Source organism: Micropterus dolomieu, linkage group LG17 (genome assembly GCF_021292245.1).
Source record: "Micropterus dolomieu isolate WLL.071019.BEF.003 ecotype Adirondacks linkage group LG17, ASM2129224v1, whole genome shotgun sequence".
In the NCBI taxonomy this organism is placed as follows: Eukaryota; Metazoa; Chordata; class Actinopteri; order Centrarchiformes; family Centrarchidae; genus Micropterus; species Micropterus dolomieu.
Window position 1 is genome coordinate 4,161,072 of NC_060166.1, and position 20,728 is coordinate 4,181,799.

Here is a 20,728-nt window from a genome sequence, read left to right on the forward strand (position 1 = left end):
GTGTGCTTAGTGTTAATGTGTTGCTGCTTTGACCTGTAGGAGACACTGCTCAGTCCCACCGATGAGGCTCAGAGACGCTTGATGAGGATCTTCAGTGCCCCTGTAAATCACAGCTGTACATCTGCAAATTATTGATGACTTGTCTTTGCCCCCCCATCCCCGCAACATTAAAACTGAGATTTAAAGGGAAAGTTACCACCATAAAACAATATGACAAAATCTCTTTGTAGGCAAATTCTGCACTCATGTAATAATCTCATTTCCCTGCACTACCCACTTAATCAGTCTAACCCTTACCGTCCGGGCACCACCAAGACCCCAAAAAATGGAAAGCAGTTTCAGAACCTCGGCCTCCCGCAATGGTAGCTCCCTGGGCTGTCGGCACTAGTCACCATGCCTAACATGCTTAGTTTATTGGTGTATATTCACAGACACTTGGCATAGGGAGGTATAAGCAGGCATCTGTTGCCCTCCTGACTGGGGCAGAACAGTCTGTGACTCATGAGGGAATTATTAGCCCTGGTGTCCTGGCTCCACTCTCTAACTCTCTGGTTTCCATCATGCACTTGTATTGCTTGTATTACCCTCTTACTTATCTGCTAACTATGGCTGCTCTCAAAAATCAGATGCCAGTTTCCTAGTTGAATATTGAGTCATCGGAAAGTTTACACTAGGAATGACTTGATTAAGTATTCATTGCCCCTGATCTGGTTCTAATATTGAGTACCTAATTAGGGCCCTATGAAATCCATTTAAAATATTGCCAGATTCCCTTTAATTTTTTCCCAAATTCCATGTTTTCAGTTAAATTTTTTCTGAATTCTGTGTTTTACGTTTTAAACAGATTTTATTATCAGAAGGAGTGTGTAATCATGTGGTGGATTAATAAAATTTCTCAACAAGAAAATATTACAAATGTTATCAATATCACTGATTACATTGTGTATCAATCCAGATGTGCATATAGAAATGTTCAAATATATGCAAAATTACTTACGGGGACAATTCACAATAAATTTATTGTTTCAATACTTTTACTGTGAAATGTCCCATATTAAATAGGTTTTTATTTGACTACTGATCATTTCTTCCCCGCTTTTTATTTTTTGTAACTGCATATCTGACTCCGTCCATACAGCCATGACAAGCTCATCTTGCAGCTGCTGATGTGGTTCCACTTTTGAGAGTATGTTAAAGTAATGAGCTGTAGCGGCTCTAGATAGCATGCTCACTTCGGTGTGTATGTGAAACACCAACAGAGAGCAGAGGAGAGAAGCAGCGTGCTCATGAATGACACGTAAATGAAAACAAAACATAATATTAATGTACCTGGGTGAACCTGGGTTGCCCGCCCGAGTAAAATCTAAATGTAATACGTAGTACAACCAGGGGCAATTCGGGGTTCAGTATCTTGTTCAAGGACACTTCAACATGCAGCCTGGAGGAGCCGGGGATTGAACTGCCGACGTTCCGATTAACGGGCAACCCGCTGTAACTCCTGTCTTCATGTGGTGAACAGAGTCAATATAGAAAAACAAATTGGACTTTCACTTAAGGTACCCTCGATGCCAGAAAAAGGCTTTTTGACTGCAAAGCCCTATAGTCGAATGGCTATCCTGAACTGCCGAAATAGATTAGAAAGGCTAGTAACATTCTGACTGGGGCACTTGTAATATCAGTTATTGTCCTAACTATACGTACTTGTCAGATTTAGCACATTCACTTAAGCAACATCTTACAATGTGTTACTCTGACAGGTAACAATAACTCTGTAGAATTAGTTGGAACTGATCTGCACTTCCAAAAACCATTGTCAGTGTGTCACTGTATAGGAGTCATTTTCACCCCATGGTTACTTATTGAAAAGCCTTTTTTTTTTTACTTTCCATTACTCAGTCAAGTTTCCATGCTCTTTTTTTCTTCTCTGCACTGTATTCCTTTCAGCAAGAGTTCCATTTTAACCATGTCTTCTTGTCTCTCCTGTTGTTCCCCTCATTCTGTCCTTACTCACACTTCTTTTGCTGGCTGTCGTTGTCTCTCTGTGGCTGATTTGTGGCTAAGCTGGAGTTGGCAGTCAGTGTTTCGTCTTCTGTCCAAGCCCCCGCCCCTGCGGCCCCGCAACCCCAGGGCCCCCTTCAGGTACCGCAGCCCTTGAGCCCTCCTCTGGCCCTCGTGGCTGGAATATGTACTCATGTGGCTGGTCAAAGTGTAAGGCCCGGAATCCTTTACTCATTTCCCTTTTTTGCTGTATTAGGCTGCGACCACCCTACAAGGCTGGAACATTAGTCAGTGTCCACATCTGATATAATGGATAAGATGTGGATTTGTTTAGCATTGATGAAACCCTTGAGCCACTAATTAGGTTAATTGCTGCCTCACAGTGATTATGATCCTTGTCCAAATAATTTTGGAGACAGTTTGTCCAGCTGCAAAGGATGGGATTAAAAAGAAACATGAAAGGAACCACACTTTAAAGAATGGTCTGAGAGTAGGGCTGGGCAATAAAACAATAATGATAATTATCGCAATATAATTTTCCTCAATAACAATACAATAAATGTTCAATATATCGTCAATAAACATTTGGTTTATTAATTTGAGTCACGAACAAAGTAGCCCTTAATTTTCTATAAAAATATTTATTTTGTTGAGAAAAGGGGACTGGAAAAAGATTTACCAATCACATTTGTTAAAGATTTTATCATTATAGATTTGAATGTAATACCTCAGATTTGTTAGGTGATCCTCTGTTTGTCACATTCTGACCGTTTATCCAGTTCAGAGATAGATGCTGGACATGTTTAACCTAGTTTAGGCAGAGAACAAATATAGCAGTATGTAACTCCTGACTTCTTTCACTTGCATGTGACCCTAATATGCCAAAAACAAAAGGCAAAATCCACAACGCAGTTAGTGTTGGAGCCATTTGTTGACAAGTCTGCCAGGTGGAGTGACTGCAAAACAAAGCAACAACTCCTAGCTGTGTCATGGGTTTATTGGTAATAACTGTGTTAGGTAAAAAGGTACAATGCTAAAAAGAGAGTGTTGTTTTTATCACTTTTGGAAGAACTAAGCTTGCAGTTTCCCCCTTTGCTTCCGGTTCAAGTGCTAAATTAGGCTGAACATGTGCTGGATTTTGTTCTGGAAACACAGACATGAAATTGACAGTTCTTTTATCATATGATAGTTTACAGCAAAGCCAGACACGCTGTTGACCCCTAAAGTCTACTTTCTGAACAGTCACTGGGTTTTTGTCTCCTGGTATTGTGTCTAACATGTAGTCCAAAGCTTTTTGGCAGGATGTCCCTAATTGACATGAGCTGCAGTTTATAGCAGACTGGAATGGCATGGTGACGGAGCTGCACACTATGATACATGCATGTGTTCTGTTTCCACAGTGTTGTGAGGCTAACTATTACGTTCAGGTGCTCCTAGCACACAGTTTTGTTTTTCATGGTGAGTCTTTGTTCATGACATGAATATGCTGATCTACCATAAAGCCAATAGGTGGATGATAACAGGTCCTGTCATAGAGGATCATGCTGGTAGACCAACACTTTGTTCAGATGCAAACTCTGCTGATCTTTCATCTGTGTATTTGTATCATGTATTTGATCTTATCTATTTATCTGTATGTGTGACTGTTAACATTTGTTGCTTATATATATATATATATATAACTGTGACCTTTGACCTCTTCATGCTGGCCAAATCACCAGGGATCACTGGAAGAGGACCCTTTGGCCCTCCTTCAGGCATCTCATGCTGCAGCTAAGCAATCCCAGGTCTGGCTTGCATTGTGCCTGAGTGTAATTCACCACAAACCTGTCCCCATCATCACCCTGGACTGTGGAGTGTTGTGCTGTGCTCTCTCCCTTTGCTTGCAAAGTGCAGTGTTTCTCTCTTCCCATTAAAATGATCTGAAATTAAAGTAGCCATCAATAGTTACTTAATACTTAATTTGTTTTTTGGGAAAATATCTTACTTATCATTACGGTTTATTTTTATGATGTCTATTATTTTAGTGTTATTGTCGTGTTCCTTCTTCACTTTGTGTTCACTGAATAATACTAATACCTGGCACTTCGGTTGGGTTCCTGTTGATCCCCCTTCACACACCCCTGAGGCTTCTTATGTTGACATTTCTAACACAAACATGCACACACACATTGTCAACACCACCCTGAAGGAGCATGCAGTGCTCAGTCGACTGTGAGACCATTGAGTCTACTTTCATCCACTGCATGGTCATCATCCTGACAACCTTTTCCATCAGAACTTTTCAGCATGCGCTGGTAATACTGTCAGTTTCAGAAAGACTCAGTGTGACTGAGTGGTCCAGTGATGTGGCAGTAATAATTTCCTCGTCCCTGCTGTCCCGTAATTCTTTTTGTTGTCCTTTCTGTCCACCAGGTGAAGACGGAGGAGCAGATTGCAGCGGAGCAGGCTTGGTATGGATCAGAGAAAGTCTGGCTAGTCCACAAAGATGGCTTTTCCCTGGGTGAGACATATAGCACTATTTCCTTTTAAACATTCCAATAATTAGAAAATGCACTGTGACGATAATTGACAGTTACTTAAAGGATTACTTGATTGTTTCTGATTCATTTTCTGTTGCTTAACTAATTAATCAAATAATTGTTTCAACAAATTGTTACTATAATAAGATCTCTATATATCCCGAGGGAAATTGTTGTGTAGCATTTGCAGTACAAAGTAGGATAGAGTAGAAATGTATGTACATATGTAACGGTTTCCACCCAGCACTTCTGTGCAGAGGCACAGCACATAGCACCTCAATGAAGAGGCCATCTTAAAAATTACAAATGGGCCACGTTAGGTCCAGTGATTCTATTAGGGTGGCAAAAAATGAAAACTTAAAATTTACTGACAATGAAAAAATTATTAATGCCCCTTTGGAATCCCCCTCACACACCTTTGGTATCTAAAGGTGCATATCTCTTGGGATGTTACTCTTCCTGCAACAAACTGAAACCTAGAAAAAGTACAGGGATGCGGGACATGCTCCCCCAGTAATTATGTTCATGAAAATAACATTTTAAATAAAGGCTGGAAAAATTGTGCTGCGGGCCTTGAGTTGGACATATATATATGTATGGTATACTGATAAAACAAAAGAGATATTGAGCTTTAGGTGTGTTGATAGGCGCATTTTTAAACTTTGTACAGAGCCAGGCTACATGTTTTCTTCTGTGTCTGGTATTTATGCTAAGATAGGCACACTATGGCCCGACTTCCAGCAGGCTACTAACTACTAGTGTTTCATGTATTTTCTCTTCCCAGCCACCGTGGTGAAGACAGAGGCTGGCTCCCTGCCAGAGGGCAAGGTGAAAATCAAACTGGAGCACGATGGGACGACACTAGATGTGGACGAAGACGACATAGAAAAGGTGAGTGGGAGATGGCTACAATGCTTAATGGTAGTGCCCTATGTACTGCTTAACAAACACCATTCATCCATACCAATGTCATGCTTTCATAGTAGAACATTTTTACAAATAGATTTTTTATAGACATCAGATTTTCACTTTCTGGCAATTATGAATAAAATCATTTGTAAGACTGTGTCATCATGTCAATCGATCATTTCTATCACAGAATTTCATGATATATCACAGTCTTCGCATGTACTTGTATGTATGTATGTATGTATGTATCTATTTAATTCTGGACTGTGACATCAGGCTTTGCGGGGGAGTGGGAAAGCCTTACTACCAAACTGATTTAGTTTCACCCTTCTCCCCGCTCGCTTTCCTCTCTTCCTTCTCCGACACTTACTCTGGCTGGTCCGCTTGTTTTGTCGCGAGATGCAGTTGCTAGTTATCGTTTGCAGATCTGCTGCGCTCAGTCCAGTCTAGGAATGCAACGATTACAGATTTTGTTGGTACGATTATTGTCAGAGAAATAATCACGGTTTCATGATTATTATGATTACACATTAATTAATTTCACAACACTAGTAATGACTTAAGTTGATTTTTAATATTTAATGACATTAACAATTAGATTTCTATAATATGTAAGTATTATTAATGTAAGAGGAATATTAACTTTTGTCCACCAGGGGAAATTGTAACAAAGGAGAATAAACTGTACTGTTACCGTCATCAAGCTGCTCATCACTAAAGTTCAACTACTTTGACCGCAGCATGCGCGCGAGCTCGCCGTGCGGTGCACGTTTCTTGACGCAGCAATAAACCAAGCTATTGAAAATAATGGGCCTCAAAGCGCAGCGGTGGGTCTGAAAGGTAACACCTGCCTTGTTCGTTTACGTTGCACTGGAAGCTCAACTCTGACCGCTACGGCATCGATTATAAGTGACACGTTTATATTTGGTTCCCCACCAACTTGCTAGTTATTCAATATAATGTATTAGGCCTACCTTTACTTAGGCGTGCAAAGCTATGGTGATCCCGCAGGTGCTGCATCAAGTTTAATGTAGTTATTCGCTCCTTTAGCAGGAACCTTTTAACGGCAAGTTTTTGAACAGGTGATCCGTCATCTTCAGTAACGCCCTGGTCAGTCTTAGTGTAGCCGAAATGCTCCCACACTGCCGACTTCAGCCGTTTCTCTGGTGGAAATAAAGCTTCACAGTTTGGCCCCTCTGCCACAGTTTAGCCAGTGTACAATAGCTTCTGATAAGCACGACACTTACACTGGTGCACTGCTCCTGTAACTTTGTTTTTGTTTTATGCAAGTTGCCACAGTTTTGTTCCGTGCAACAGAAACACTCGGGGTAGCGGAGACGTTTTAAAGCGTGGTTAATAGTGAAATCTGGTAATCGCTGCATCCCTAGTCCAGTCCCCGCACTTTCTATTCCAATATTGATTAATGTATTTCTGTCATAGGTGATCATAATTAGACGTGTTTCCGTAAGAAAGAAGGAGAAAAAAAATATTAAAAGCAAAAATTAAGGGAGCAACTGGTTGCCACGTCTACACGTATGATGTCTCATATGTTGTTTTGGTATTGTTTGTTGTCAGGCACATTCAAATGTGACATTTATATATGATCCATCAGTCAAGCCAGATTTTCACTTCAAGTAAAACAGAATGAAGTGTAGTTGGTTAATAATTTTTTTTCAGCAGGCACCCTGTCCAATAAAAAACAGATGCTGAGCTGAAGCTAACTGGCATCAGTGGCCCTGGGCAGGATGAAGGATGACTGCTTTAGTCACTGTGCTTTTCTAAATCAGACGTTCATAACATCTCTGAAGATGTGTATACTGGAACAACCAACTTTTTTATTTATGGTGTTGCCAAGTCTGTGACAGCAAGGCTCTAATCATCAGTACCCAGAGGACAAAAATTGTTTGATGATGTAATGATGTCATTGACCTCCCTGTGTAATGTTCTATCTAATAATCTGCAGAATCACTATCACTATACTTTACTGAGAAAACAAAGGAAAGAGAGAAGATTGGGAAGAGGGCTCTTTACACTGTTGGGATAAAAGCTACAGACATGTGAAATACTGTTCTTCTCAGTATACAGTTTACTGATGACATGAGCACCTTAGTATCCTTCTTCCTTCTGACGTCTGCTTAAAATTTAATAGATGAGTCTGGTGAAATTCTGTGATTTTCTTACAAGCAGACTGCTTGTAACTCTGACATACATTGAGGGAAATACAGTTTTTTCATTAAACATATTTCCAATTTGGATCCTGTGTCATTCCACTTTATTGCAGATAACTGTTTTGATGGACTGAATTGTTACGATTTCTTTATCTACATCTGTGTTTACTGAGTTAATACTAATGTCTGGTATAAAATTCATGTCAGTGTCGTCATTGGAAATATTTTAATGTAAAAAATGTTGAATACTTATTTCCACCACTGTATCATCTTCTTTCCCAGAGAGCTGCTCCAAAACACACAGTGAGCTACAGGGTAGTTTATTTTCCCTCAATCCCACAGACGCTGTCCTGCTGCCAGAAATACTCACTAGAGCACCGCATGTGGATTAATCCACTGCTGAAAATAGTCCCCAACAAATGCACCATTTCCTCTTTTTAAGTAATCTTTGCTAAAAACTACGGTGTCCAGCTGTTGTAGGAAATGATTAACCCTTTTTTAGAAATGAAACTATACATTTGTGATTTATGTCTTCAGCAGAGAGACACAGACAGAGTAGAGAAGTTAGATAGTAGTAGAGACTGAACACATTGTTGGTTTGGGTCTGCACATCTTCCTCCTTTCAAGCTCAGGTACACAGGACTCATCAAATTTATGTTGTGGTGTTTGAAAACAAATATTGTGTTTTCTAATACTTCTCATACTGCTACATATACATACAGTCCCCTCCAAAAGTATTGGAACGGTAAGGCCAATCCCTTTGTTTTTGTTGTCCACTGAAGACATTTGGGTTTAAGATCAAAAGATGAGTATGAGACAAGAGTTCAGAATTTCAGTTGTGCAATTTTTTTGTGTTCTGCTGTAGATTTCACTGGCGTTTAAGGAGGAGTGGGGTACATTTAGCCAGACATATGTCTCCTAGTTGTATGCCATCATCGTCATGTCTTTCTGTGTAGGCCAACCCTCCATCATACGACCGATCAGATGACCTGGCTTCGCTGCTGTATCTGAATGAATCCAGTGTGATGCACTGCCTTAGGCAGCGCTATGGAGGCAACCTCATCCACACCTACGCTGGACCCAACATGGTAGTCATCAACCCCCTAAGCACACCCTCCATGTACTCTGAGAAGGTAAGCTGTAGACTAATGACGGGCAGGCTGATAATTGCTGTTTTCTTAGCAGAAAAACTTCACCTTTGCATTCTTTAAATTGACCTCTTGTTTGGCTTTTGTGGGTTCATTAGACAAGTTGCTCTTACCAAATGGAAAACATAGAAATATGTAAATTATTTTGAAAAAACACAATGTTATTCATGCAGTATATAAGTTTAAATTTCCGAAGTTTTCTAAGATGTGTGTTGAATTCTACCCTGCATCGCACGCATGAAAATGTCCTATTCATATGTTGATACAGTTTGCTGACCACCTGTCAAGCTTGATGATTGTCACAAATATTGAATAACAGAAATTCTAGGTTGGCCACGCTGTGGTTGTGGCTCTTATTTAAATGTCTGCCTGCTTATTTGTTTGTTCCTTTTGTGGTCCTCCCCTGTGGTGTGTATATTCCTTGTCTCCCTTTCTTCCTCCCACCAATCAGGTGATGCACATGTTCAAAGGCTGTCGCAGAGAGGACTCTGCTCCTCATATCTACTCTGTGGCCCAGTCGGCCTACCGCAATCTGCTCACCACCCGACAGGATCAGTCCATCGTGCTGCTGGGCAAGTCTGGCAGCGGCAAGACCACAAACTGCCAGCACCTGGTCCAGTACCTGGTCTCCATTGCTGGGAGTACTGGCAAAATCTTCTCTGGTGAGCATGCAGACAGACGAGGAGAGTAGATAGAGTAGACAGACAAACAGATGGACAGATAGCAGGCTGTGGAAAATCTGACATGTAGTAAGACAGGACTTTCATATGATCATTTGATCATGAATTTGTATGGTATCGTGTCCTGCAGTGCGAACGGCCGTTGAGTCTGCTCAAGAACTGTAAAACAGAACTGTAAATATAATGTGGCCCTCACTTTCTAAACTTCTATAAAAAAACATCACTAATAATCTGTGGTGCATGGAGACGAGCTGACATTTACAGAAAAATATCACAGGGCACAACAGAATTCTGGATTCTCAATAAATGGTTGATAGCCAGTTTGCAAAAGTTTACACTGAGCCCGTGGATCAAATGAGGATACAATGTAATTCTTCTTTTTGTTTGGTGACACAGCTGAGAAGTGGCAGGCGGTCTACACCATCCTGGAGGCTTTTGGCAACAGCTCCACCTCTATGAACACTAACGCCAGCCGCTTCTCCCATGTAGTGTCCCTCGACTTCGACCAGACTGGGCAGGTGGCCTCAGCCTCTATCCAGGTAACACACACATACACATTATACTCGCAACAGAAAGAGGTGTGTGCTCAGCTGAACCTGACTTTACTTGACCTACGCTTCTTTCGTGCCTCCAGAGTCCCTGCATTAACGTAAAATACTAACATCTGTTGCTACCAGCTTACACCTCAACAGTTTTAATATAAACTAACCCAGTCATTTAAGATTTGAAGCTTTACACAATAAAATTGAGACTCATACTCTTCCACTTACTGTGCTGAGTATATCCGCAGCAGAACTGTCTGACTCACACTGTCTCTTCCTGCTTAGACGATGCTGCTGGAGAAGCTGAGGGTGACCAGACGACCTGAGGCCGAGTCCACCTTCAACGTCTTTTACTATGTGATGGCTGGAGCCGACAGCAGCCTGAGGTGACTGCTCAAGCACTTCTTTGTCAACTAAAGTACAGCATTTGAATAAACTATGAAACTGAAGTATTGAAATATGTAACATGTGTTCCGATATATATATATACATATATATATATATATATATATATATATATATATTTTTGTGATGTATAATTACAAAGGAACCGGCTTTTTTTCAACTTTGTTTCTTGATTTTGGTTTTTAAATATTTCTCAAATTCCAGGAAAATCAATTGATTGTAGTTTTAATTTGGGTCACAACTCATCAGCGCAAGTTGAATCAAGTCTGAGCTCGTCATCCCAGGCCAGTGTGCAGTGTGTTGTGGGCAGTGGTTCTAACTGTTAGCTTATCCTGTTCCTACCTGTTGTTCTCATTAAGATTATTTTAAACACGTTTGATGAAATTAGTGGGAGAAATAATCATTACAAACCCATAACTGGCCAGGAAACATAAGAAAGGTGTAAAATAGGTAAGATAGCACAGTGACTGTGAGAATGTTTTACATAGCGTTTTAGAAGTTTCCGGTCAGAACCACCTTCTTTTATGAGCTTCACTCTTCTCCGGCTTTCTCTGCAGAGTTTACAGTCTTTGCTGCTGTTGTGTCTGTTTCATCCAGATTTAAAGGTTTTCATCATCTTTGTCATGAAAATGTGTGTAAATTAGAAAGACAAACAGATGTCCATTTCTTATGGTACAGGACCACAAAGATTTCAGGTTCGGTGTCTAAAATAACCCCCCCCCTTTACCCATTCACTGCTTGTTGTATAACCAACACTAAGTAGTGTACTCTTAAGAGCTTTAAATTAGACTTTTGCTTTTGAAATATTATCACATTATGTCACAAATGACGGACAGGGTCGGATTAATTTAATCAAAAGGCAGCAGCAGTGACATTAGGAACTATGTTCACTGGCACCGAGGAACCTCCTGATCCCAGCGTCTTCCTCTCCTCCTCTCTTTCAGAACGGAGCTGCACTTTAATCACCTGGCTGAGAACAGTGCTTTTGGGATCCTACCACAGTCTAAGGTAATCGCACTAGATGGCTTAATGTACATGCGTCTGTTAGTTTCATTTCATATTTTCTTTTTTTTCTGCTGAGCCTTGTAATATAGCCTGACTCATATATGATTTTTAATACAATTTTTTTGTGACCAAGAACTGCAGAGCTCAACAATTGCCCAGGGCAAGTAAAAAAGACCAAAATGGCAAGTGGTACAAAAGAATTAAACACATCGTTTTGATAAAATATTATCACGCTTTGCGCGTACACACACAGAGAGGTTTCTTTTCCCCCTTAATTTATAAAAAGAAATATTACTCTCTTATAAGGACTAGTCAGTGATCTGTCAGTTGTTTCTGGTGTGTCAGGAAAATAACAAAGAAGGCTAACGACCATGGATGTCTCAGCCGAAGCAAAGGGATGGAACCCCTTCACTGCAACTCTTGTCAGCGGTCGGTAACATTCACCTCAAGCTCGGGTCCTCCATCAGAGGCCTGGGAGTTTGAGGGTTCTGCGCAGTATCTTAACTGTTCCTAGGACTGCACTCTTCTGGACAGAGACCTCTGATGTTTTACCTGGAATCTGCTGTAGCCACTCTCCCAGTTTGGGGGTCACAGCCCCCAGTGCTCCGATTACCACTGGCACCACTGTTGCTCTTACTTTCCACATCTTTTCTAGCTCCTCTTTCAGCCCTTGGTATTTCTCAAGCTTCTAGTGCTCCTTCTTCTTGATGTTGCTGTTGCTTGGGATCGCCACATCTATCACTGCAGCCTTCTTCTGCTGTTTGTCGATCAACTTGATGTCTGGTTGGTTAGCCATCACCAGTTTGTCAGTCTGGATCTTGAAGTCCCACAGGATCTTAGATCTAACCCTAACCCTAACTACCTTAGGGGGTGTCTTCCATTTTGACCTTGGGACTTCCATCTTGGCCATCTTCCTGATGAACTCTTGGATCTTTGTCGTTTCATCCTGGACAGTGGTCTTGACACTCACTAGCCCTCGGCCTACCTCACTACGCTTGGTGTACAGTCTCAGGGTGCTGGATTTGGGGTGAAACCCTCTGCATTGTGAGGAGCTTTCTTGTCTTGATGTTAGTGGCCTCTATCTCCTCCTTTGGCCAGTTTATTATACCAGCGGGGTATCTGATGACTGGCAGGGTGTATGTGCTGATGGCTCAGATCTTGTTCTTCCAATTCAGCTGACTTTTCAGGACCTGCCTTACTCTCTGTATATGTGTATGTATAGATGTATATCAGTAAAGTAAAGTCTGATCTGTTCTCATTTTCTCCAGCCTGAGGACAAGCAGCGAGCCTCGCAGCAGTTTACCAAGCTGCAGGCAGCCATGAAGGTGTTAGGAATCTCTGGTGAAGAGCAGAAGGCCCTATGGCTCATCTTGGGGGCCGTTTACCACTTGGGGGCTGCAGGAGCCACTAAAGGTAGGAACTCCCAACTGACTGACTGCAGATACACAACAACTTGAGTACATCACTTCTCCGGAAGAGTGTCCCATTCTTTATACTGGTTGTTACATGATGAGAACATAGACATTAAAATCATACACGTATCCCTGACAGCAGCGCTGTAGCTTTTAGGTGTAGAGACATTTTAGAGGGTGAGAGGTCAAACCACAAAAACTTTTAATTAAATAATCAGTTCAAAGATATTGGGTGTTAGCGCTCACTTCATTCACTGGGCATCGACTCCAGGAGGAGAACTGGCCACTTCTCAGTGCAGTATATGCAGGGCGAGACACCTGTAAAACACAATGTCAACTATTCTTTTGCCATGCAATGAATATTACTAGTGATGACTATAATGTTAATTTTTTGTTGAAACTTTGCCAGGAAGGCTTTTCTTAAGTTTTATCCACCAGGCAGACAAAACAGCAGTAACAGTTTGTGACACCACCGCTAACTGCACCATGAGCAATAGAGACTGTAGAGCTGATTGAACATGGCTCTGACACTGTCAACAACAACTGGACATTAAACGCTTTATAATTATATATCTAGTGGGCAGTGTATTATCTACTTGGAAAGAATAGAGAAAAGCAGGATTTTTTGCCTGAATGTGCTGCTTTTAAGCCTGTCATTTTTTTACATTGTAAATACAACTCAGCACATTTTCAGGTCATCTATATTTTGGTGCTCTTACTCTTTCTTTCATATTCCCATTTCTCTTTCTCTGAACACTCTGTTTATTCATTTTACCTGCCAACCATGTATTGATTTCCCTTAAATCATTGCTTCAGCATTAATGGCAACATAGCCCGGCTCAAAAGAAAACAAACTGTACAGAATGAAATGCAAATCCTTTTCACACAAGTAAAAAAAATGAATTGGAGTTGACTTTCTACCCTCTGCCACTAGGTGTCAGGCTTGACATGTGAATGCTCACGCTGTCAGTAGGCAGCATGCTGACACACACCAACAATGTGTGGACAGGATTGTCTGCATACTGGATTGCAGTAAGCAGATAATAGCAGGGTTGGAGGATTACTTTAAAAATGTAATCCTGTACAATTAATGTAATGTACTCCAAGTAACGTAATCCAAGTACCGCTAACTAAAAGTAATGTAACCTGATTACGTTTAGTTACTTTTGGATTACTTCAATGCCAAATAGGAAAATGAAGAGTATCAATGATGCGTTTTCTACTCAGTGTATTTTTAGAGAAATGTACAAAATCCAAATTCCATTCCCAAATCAAAATCCATGTTTAAATGTTTTATATGAAATACTTGCACTATGTCACCACTATGGCAGTATCTGGCCCTTCAATGACACACAATGTGTTTTGTAGGTATTCTTGATGATATTTAAGAATTTGGAAAATTTGGAAAACCCTTTTAAAATGTTGATGACTCATTCTGCGCTTGTTGTATTAAGAAGATTCTCAATGTGAGCTGCTGAAGTACAGTACAGTTTCTGGGACCGGGCCCCACTGATTACTGTACAAAAACACAACTGTCTTCTCAGATTTTGGTGAACCTGGATCATATTTGACAGAGAAATATTTGAAATAGGCAGAAAATATATTTCTAGTTTTCTCTCTGATGTCCCCCGGCTGCTCTGCCTCAACTCTATGATTCACTGTTTCCTGATGGACAGATAACTTTACTTGGTGCTGAAGTTAGAAGAAGCTCTGTTGGTCTCAGAGGCTGTGCTCGGTCCCGCTCGGGCTGCCGTGTTCACTCACTGACAGCTGGAACCAGTCTGCACAGAGTCTGCATGACAGGGTGGGGGTGTAAAAACACATTAGTCGCTACTGACTCAATTTACAAAATCCCCAAATTTATAAAATGTACCTGTAATCTGATTACATGTATTTTTTCTGTATTTTAATGAATACAGTTACTGTTTTTTGTATCCTGATTACGTAACACCGTTACATGTAATCTGATACTCCCCAACCCTGGATAAAAGTAGTTAGTAAAGGTTATCAGCACATACAAACCCCCTGTGGGACTCCCAGCAGTTCAAAGAGTTTCATTTAACATCTACTGCTATAAAACAAAGGCTTGTGGTTCCAACATTGACATGTCTAACTTCCCAGCTTGCTTGCAAAGCATGATGGTGGGTTTTCAGTGTTGTTCAGTGCTAATTGTTGTTTTTTCCTGTGACTATGAATTGATGAATCCATGAGCTGTGTTATCTCTAACCCCCTCTCTTTACTTGCATGTTTGCATGCTGCTCCCTATCAAACGCAGATGGAGATGAAGGTAATGGACAAACACACAACTGTTTTTCACTTAAAAAACTTTATTTCAGAGCCTCTCTTGTTTGTGTTTTCTGTCTTAATGCCTTTATCATTCCTTCCAGGCCTTAAGTCATTAGCATTTTTATTGTTTCTGCTCCTTCTCCCCCTCCTTCCTTCATCTTCTATTCTCTTGTGTTTTCGTGTTTGGCTCTTGACGATTCTCCACACTTCCTGTCTCACTTTTCTGTTCTTGAGATTAAAATCACGGTCATCAGAACTTTGGTCTCCCTTTTTAAACTGCTCCCTCTAATGCCTCCCCATGTCAGCTACATTCAACCCCCGAGCCGCTGTCACACTACAACATTCTCAAAGTGAAGCTCGTTCATTTTCATTTCTCAGGCTCTTTGATTGGCTGGCTGTGCAGGCTGTCATGTCGCCTTGGTTTATTCTTTCACCTCCAGATTAAAGAGATGCGCTCCTCAAACAAACATTCGTGTAAACACAGACTTAGAGTCAGGGTGTCGTCAGTTAAACAGTTTTAGCTTTAAAAAGCTTTTACTTTGTTTTTTGAAATGCCTACTGTGGATAACCTATGATGCCTTTTTAAATGCACAGCAGAGCTCTTAGTTTCACTAGCATTATAAGTTTGAGAGGAGCCACATTTTTGCAACCCAACAAAGTGCAACACAGAATTTGACAATGAAAGTACAATATCTCTTGTAGTTAACCTGAAGTAAGTACTGTTAAAGAGAATAAGAATTACTTTCTGAAATAGAGGATGTGTGTAGATAAGCAGTGTTAAATGTCCTTATTCCCACATGATTTTAAGAGACTGGGTGGGCCTCGGCATGCCCCCGCCGAAAGAAAATTTTAAAGTTTAAAGCATTAATTTGGTGCTAAATTAAGAGGCTAGCTATGAAGAACTTTTTTTACTCTTGTGAACAATGTTGTGCTATAATAAACAATTGAATCATAAACCCACTGTATAGCTATAAATGGTGATGAAACAGCAACAGAAGTCAACTCATTTATTTAATGTTTTTCCAGCAACCTCATCATCAACCTTATAATCAAAGAATAGAAAATAGAATAAGTAATTTCCCTAAAATTGTATTGTATCCTCACGCTAAATTCATGAAGTCCAACCCAACTCTCTAAAACCATGGCAGAACAAATTAAATTGTGGCAGGCCGCCATGGTCTTGTTAATTAATGGGAAACACTGCGTTGTGGTTTGGTTGCAGCTCCTCCGTGGGGTTGCTGTGGGTTAGCACAGTGCCACAGGTCACAGAAATATTAAATGTGATGTACAGTTAGAAAAGAAAATTTATCTGTGAGCACTCATTTTAAACATCAGCTGTCATTAACCTTGTATTTTACTTGGAAAAAGTTCTACAAGCGTGGAAATGCGACCGTGACAGCTGATCTATTCCTTCTTAAAATATCTCATTTGGAATCTGGGGTGGGGAATGCTGAATCACTATTGTTTTTCAAATCTTTACACAATTTCTTGCTTTGCTACTATTGCATATTTCAGCTACAGAAAGCATTCAACTATCAAAATGTTCAGTTTTAAAGGACATTTTTCTACCTTTTACATTTTTTAAAGTGGTAATCTTTTTTCAAATTTGTTTTTGCAATTTAAGTCAATGGAACAATCTTCAAATCCTGTTCATCAAACCTACTCCACTTTGAAATGCTACTAGTTCTGCATACTTTCTGCTACAGATGTAATTTAAACTTTAAACTGGTCGCAGTACCTTCAGCTTTTAAACTTGTTTTCTTTTACAGTTTTTCCAATATCGCATTTTGTCTTTTATGCTTCAGAGACATCATCACTATTTAACAACATTAATTACTAGGGACTTTTTAATTCATAATAATTGGTAGTAGTACTTTTACTTAAATATATCTAACTACTTCTTCCACCATTAATCTTATCTTTTTATTCATACTTTAGCTATGACTTACCTTCAACCCTTAAAATGTTCCACAACATTTATGCATCATGAGGTCTATTCAACTCTAACCATACAATATAGGAGTCATCAAAATATAGAATTATCATAAGGGAACTCAGGATGAGGCTCATTTTTCAAAATAAAAGTAACCGTATCATGACAGGAAACTACAGATGGACCTCATTTTAAAAATAAAAGCCAAAATCCAGCCACAGGGCTGGATTTTCAAAGTAAAAGGCCCCCAATGATAACATGAGCTTACCGTGTGACCACAGATGGGGATGAATTTTCAAAAGCTCTAGATGGTGACATAAGCTTGCTGGAGAGCCATTAACAGGGCTAGAATTTCAAAATAAGTAATTCATTTCAGATTTCTGCATTTTCAGCAATGCTTTGAAATTTATTCTTCTTCCATAGGTTTTTCGGTCAGCTACTACTTCTGCATTCACATGCATTTTCTGCAGGAAATGCAATTTTTCTACTTGCTTTTCAACTCTGTGGTGGTTCTGCCCCTCCGCCTAAAGATTGAAAAATACAGAAAGTCCAGTACAGAAAACCAGTCAATAAAGTCCTCATTTATCCAACAGTTCTTTTATCAGTTAACAAATAGAAAATGGGGTTAGGAGAAGCACAAAAATTCAGTAACCATTGTTGAAAGATTTAAGTAATTAATGAATGTATCTGTGCTTTGCCAGCTGTAGATCAACTGCCTCATCTTTCTATACCTGACCTTTTTATTATTGTTATTATTATTATTATTATTATCTGTCTTTCCTTCCTTTCTTCTTCAGGTCCTTATTGCATATTTTTCTTTCTTTATAGCGGGGCGGAGGCAATTTGCCCGTCATGAATGGGCCCAGAAGGCAGCTTACCTGCTGGGCTGTACGTTGGAGGAGCTGTCCTCTTCTATCTTTAAGCACCAGGCCAAAGGACTGCAGCACTCCACCTCATTCAGAGGGGGATCTGACGAGGCTGGCCAAGGTGACAGCTCAGGTAAAAAACCCAAACTACTTAACCCACACTCTTAAATACTGAATTGGTTGTACATGTCCTGTAAAAACACAAACGACTAAGAATTAGACCAATCATTTAGGGACAGCTTTTGGTAATTGATGGTCATCCTTAAGTGGTTGTTTTCCAGGTTTGTGTACAAGGTATCCAATGCTATCTCGATATTTCCTTGGAGAAATACACTTTACACATTTTTTTGCTTGAAAAGAGAAAAAATGTAACCCCAAAATATTTGTACTGTCCCTGAACAAACCGTTGTAGACTGGGGGTCTGTGGCTGGAAGTGATTAGATTTTAGGCTAATTTGATGTTCTCAATATTGTTATTGTTGGCTCTAAATCTGATCAGATTTTTCTTGAACCCCCTATGTCTCCCAGGCTCTAAGGTAACAGCTCTAGAGTGTTTGGAGGCCATGGCATCCGGACTCTACTCAGAGCTCTTCACTCTTGTCATCTCCCTCATTAACAGGTTAGACCTCACAATATTTACCTATAAATATGTAGCATTATTATTTGATCCTGTTGGGAGTTCTTTTTCATAACAGTACTGGATGGCATTACCACATATGCCTGTTTTTCAGAAACAGCTTCTGATACAAAGTATCTTTCTCTGAATACATTCACACAGGATGCAGATTCATATCTTCCTACCATGTATTCTTTTTTCTCTTCCTACCTAGTTTTAACTCCAACCCTCTGTTCTTTCCATCCATTCTTTATTTCATTCTTGTACCTGAAGCAGCTTGATAGGGTTGAGATCTGGAGAGTGTGCTGGCCAGTCCATTACAGAGAGAATACCAGCATACTGCCTCTTTCCTAAGTAGGGTTTACATCATTTGGATCAATGTTTTGGGCCATCGTCCTGTTGTAGGATGAAATTGGCTCCAATCAGGTCTCTCCACTTGGGAAAGCAGGGTGTTGCAAAATGATATGATAGACTTCTTTGTTTAATATGCCTTTTACTTTATGCAAATTCCCCACTTTCCCAGCACCAAAGCACCCCCAGACCATCACTTTGCCTCACACATGCTCGACAGATGGCATCAAGCACTCCTCCACCATCTTTCCATGGTTTCTGAAACTCACAAAGTTCTTCTGTGGGAGCCAAACACCTCAAACCTGGATTCATCTGTCATAACACTTTTCTCCCGTCATCCTCCGTTTCAGTCGTTTGTTGTTTCTCTGACTAGACACCTGGACGTATTTCTCTTCCTGGACAGTTGTGCACCGGCACCTCCCACAGAGCCAGTTTGTGCTATTCTATGAAGTGTGTAGTGCACACCCTTGTATGATATTAGTTTCTTGGCAATTTCTCCCATGGAATAGCTTTCCTTTCTCAAAACAACAACTGAATGTTGAGTTTCTAAAGAATGCTCCTTGTTTCTGGCCATTTTGAGACCATAAATGAACCTGCAGAAACTGCTTCAGATACTCAAGTTGCCCAGAGAAGGCCACTTTGTTTTATTAAACAGCTAATGGGTTTTCAGTTGTGCTAACCTGATTGCACAAGTGTTTTGTTGGGAAGAATTTGTCTTTTACAGGAGCATTTAGGATCAGGTAACAGAATGTGCCATTGTAACAGAGGAGGGATGGTTGCTGAAAATCAGCCTTCTCCCACAGTAATGGTATTTAAATTTAATATTATTTTTATTTAGAAAAGGTGAATTTCCTTTAAAAACAAGGACATTCCTCTGTGATTACAAACCTTTAACAACAGTGTAACTTCATACCTCAACTCCTATAGATGGGACCAAGTCATCGTTTTACAAGTCCCAAGTCAAGTCCAAATCCCAAACTTTGAGTTTTGAATCCTAAACAAGTCATAATGCGCTCTTATGAAATGGTTTTAAATTTGCTTAAGTTTTTTCAAGTTAAAAAAAAAAAAAAAAAAAAAAAAAAAAATATATATATATAGAATGAAGCATTAGCCTGTACAGAAAGAAGGCAGAGGCGCAGTTTCGTACAACAAATGCTCTATAATTTCATGAATTAAATTAAATGTTTATGTAGGGCGGCTAATTATTTTGGTCAATATTGAGATCACAATAATTTAAAGAGGTCATATTATGCTTTTTGGCTTTTCCCCTCTCCTTTATTGAGTTATATATCTTTTTTGTGCATGTACTAGGTTTGCAAAGTGAAAAAGCCCAAAGTCCAGCCCAAAGGGAGTTCCCATCTCCCACAGAAAACTCTGCTCTGAACTGCCTGAAAACAGCTTGTTTGTAGTCCAGCTGCTTCGAAATGTGCGTCATATAACGCTCGCCAAGCAGCTACTCCGACACGCCCTCAAAAACACCGGTAGAAAAACAGTGAGCTGCAGCACACACCTCTCCTCTCCCTTCCAAACACTAGCTACCCTCCAGGCAGTCAGTGGACATAAAGTTGTTACTGTGATGTAGAGACAGAGCTCAGTTAAAACTTTATGGATGAAAGATACTTTTGTTACAGATTAATAACTCACCACTCTGAAACTCTCGCTTCAGTCCATGTTGCCAAGCTGGTCGGCAACATGTAGCCTACAGCTGAATCGAAGCTGTTTACCGTCTTTTCGCTGACCTGCCTTTCTCTGCTTTCTCTGATTGGCTAGTAGTCCTTAACTAGGAACTGTGCATGTGCAACTCCCAACAAAGATAATTTACAGACAAGAGGTATCACTCCATAGCTAAAACGAAGCCTTCAACACAACAGTTTGAAAAAAAATATGG

At 40.1% G+C, this 20,728-nt stretch overlaps 1 protein-coding gene across 1 annotated transcript in view; it reads left to right on the forward strand.

Annotated features, from left to right (window-relative positions):
* LOC123986237 (unconventional myosin-XVIIIa-like) overlaps positions 1 to 20,728 on the forward strand; it is a 161,135-nt gene that overhangs the window by 44,550 nt on the left and 95,857 nt on the right. Inside the window, 11 exon segments of the mRNA XM_046074387.1 lie at positions 4,414 to 4,501; positions 5,305 to 5,411; positions 8,554 to 8,730; positions 9,197 to 9,407; positions 9,822 to 9,964; positions 10,253 to 10,353; positions 11,317 to 11,380; positions 12,646 to 12,790; positions 15,065 to 15,076; positions 17,837 to 18,007; positions 18,402 to 18,492. Of these exon segments, the coding sequence (XP_045930343.1) occupies positions 4,414 to 4,501; positions 5,305 to 5,411; positions 8,554 to 8,730; positions 9,197 to 9,407; positions 9,822 to 9,964; positions 10,253 to 10,353; positions 11,317 to 11,380; positions 12,646 to 12,790; positions 15,065 to 15,076; positions 17,837 to 18,007; positions 18,402 to 18,492 (1,310 nt within the window).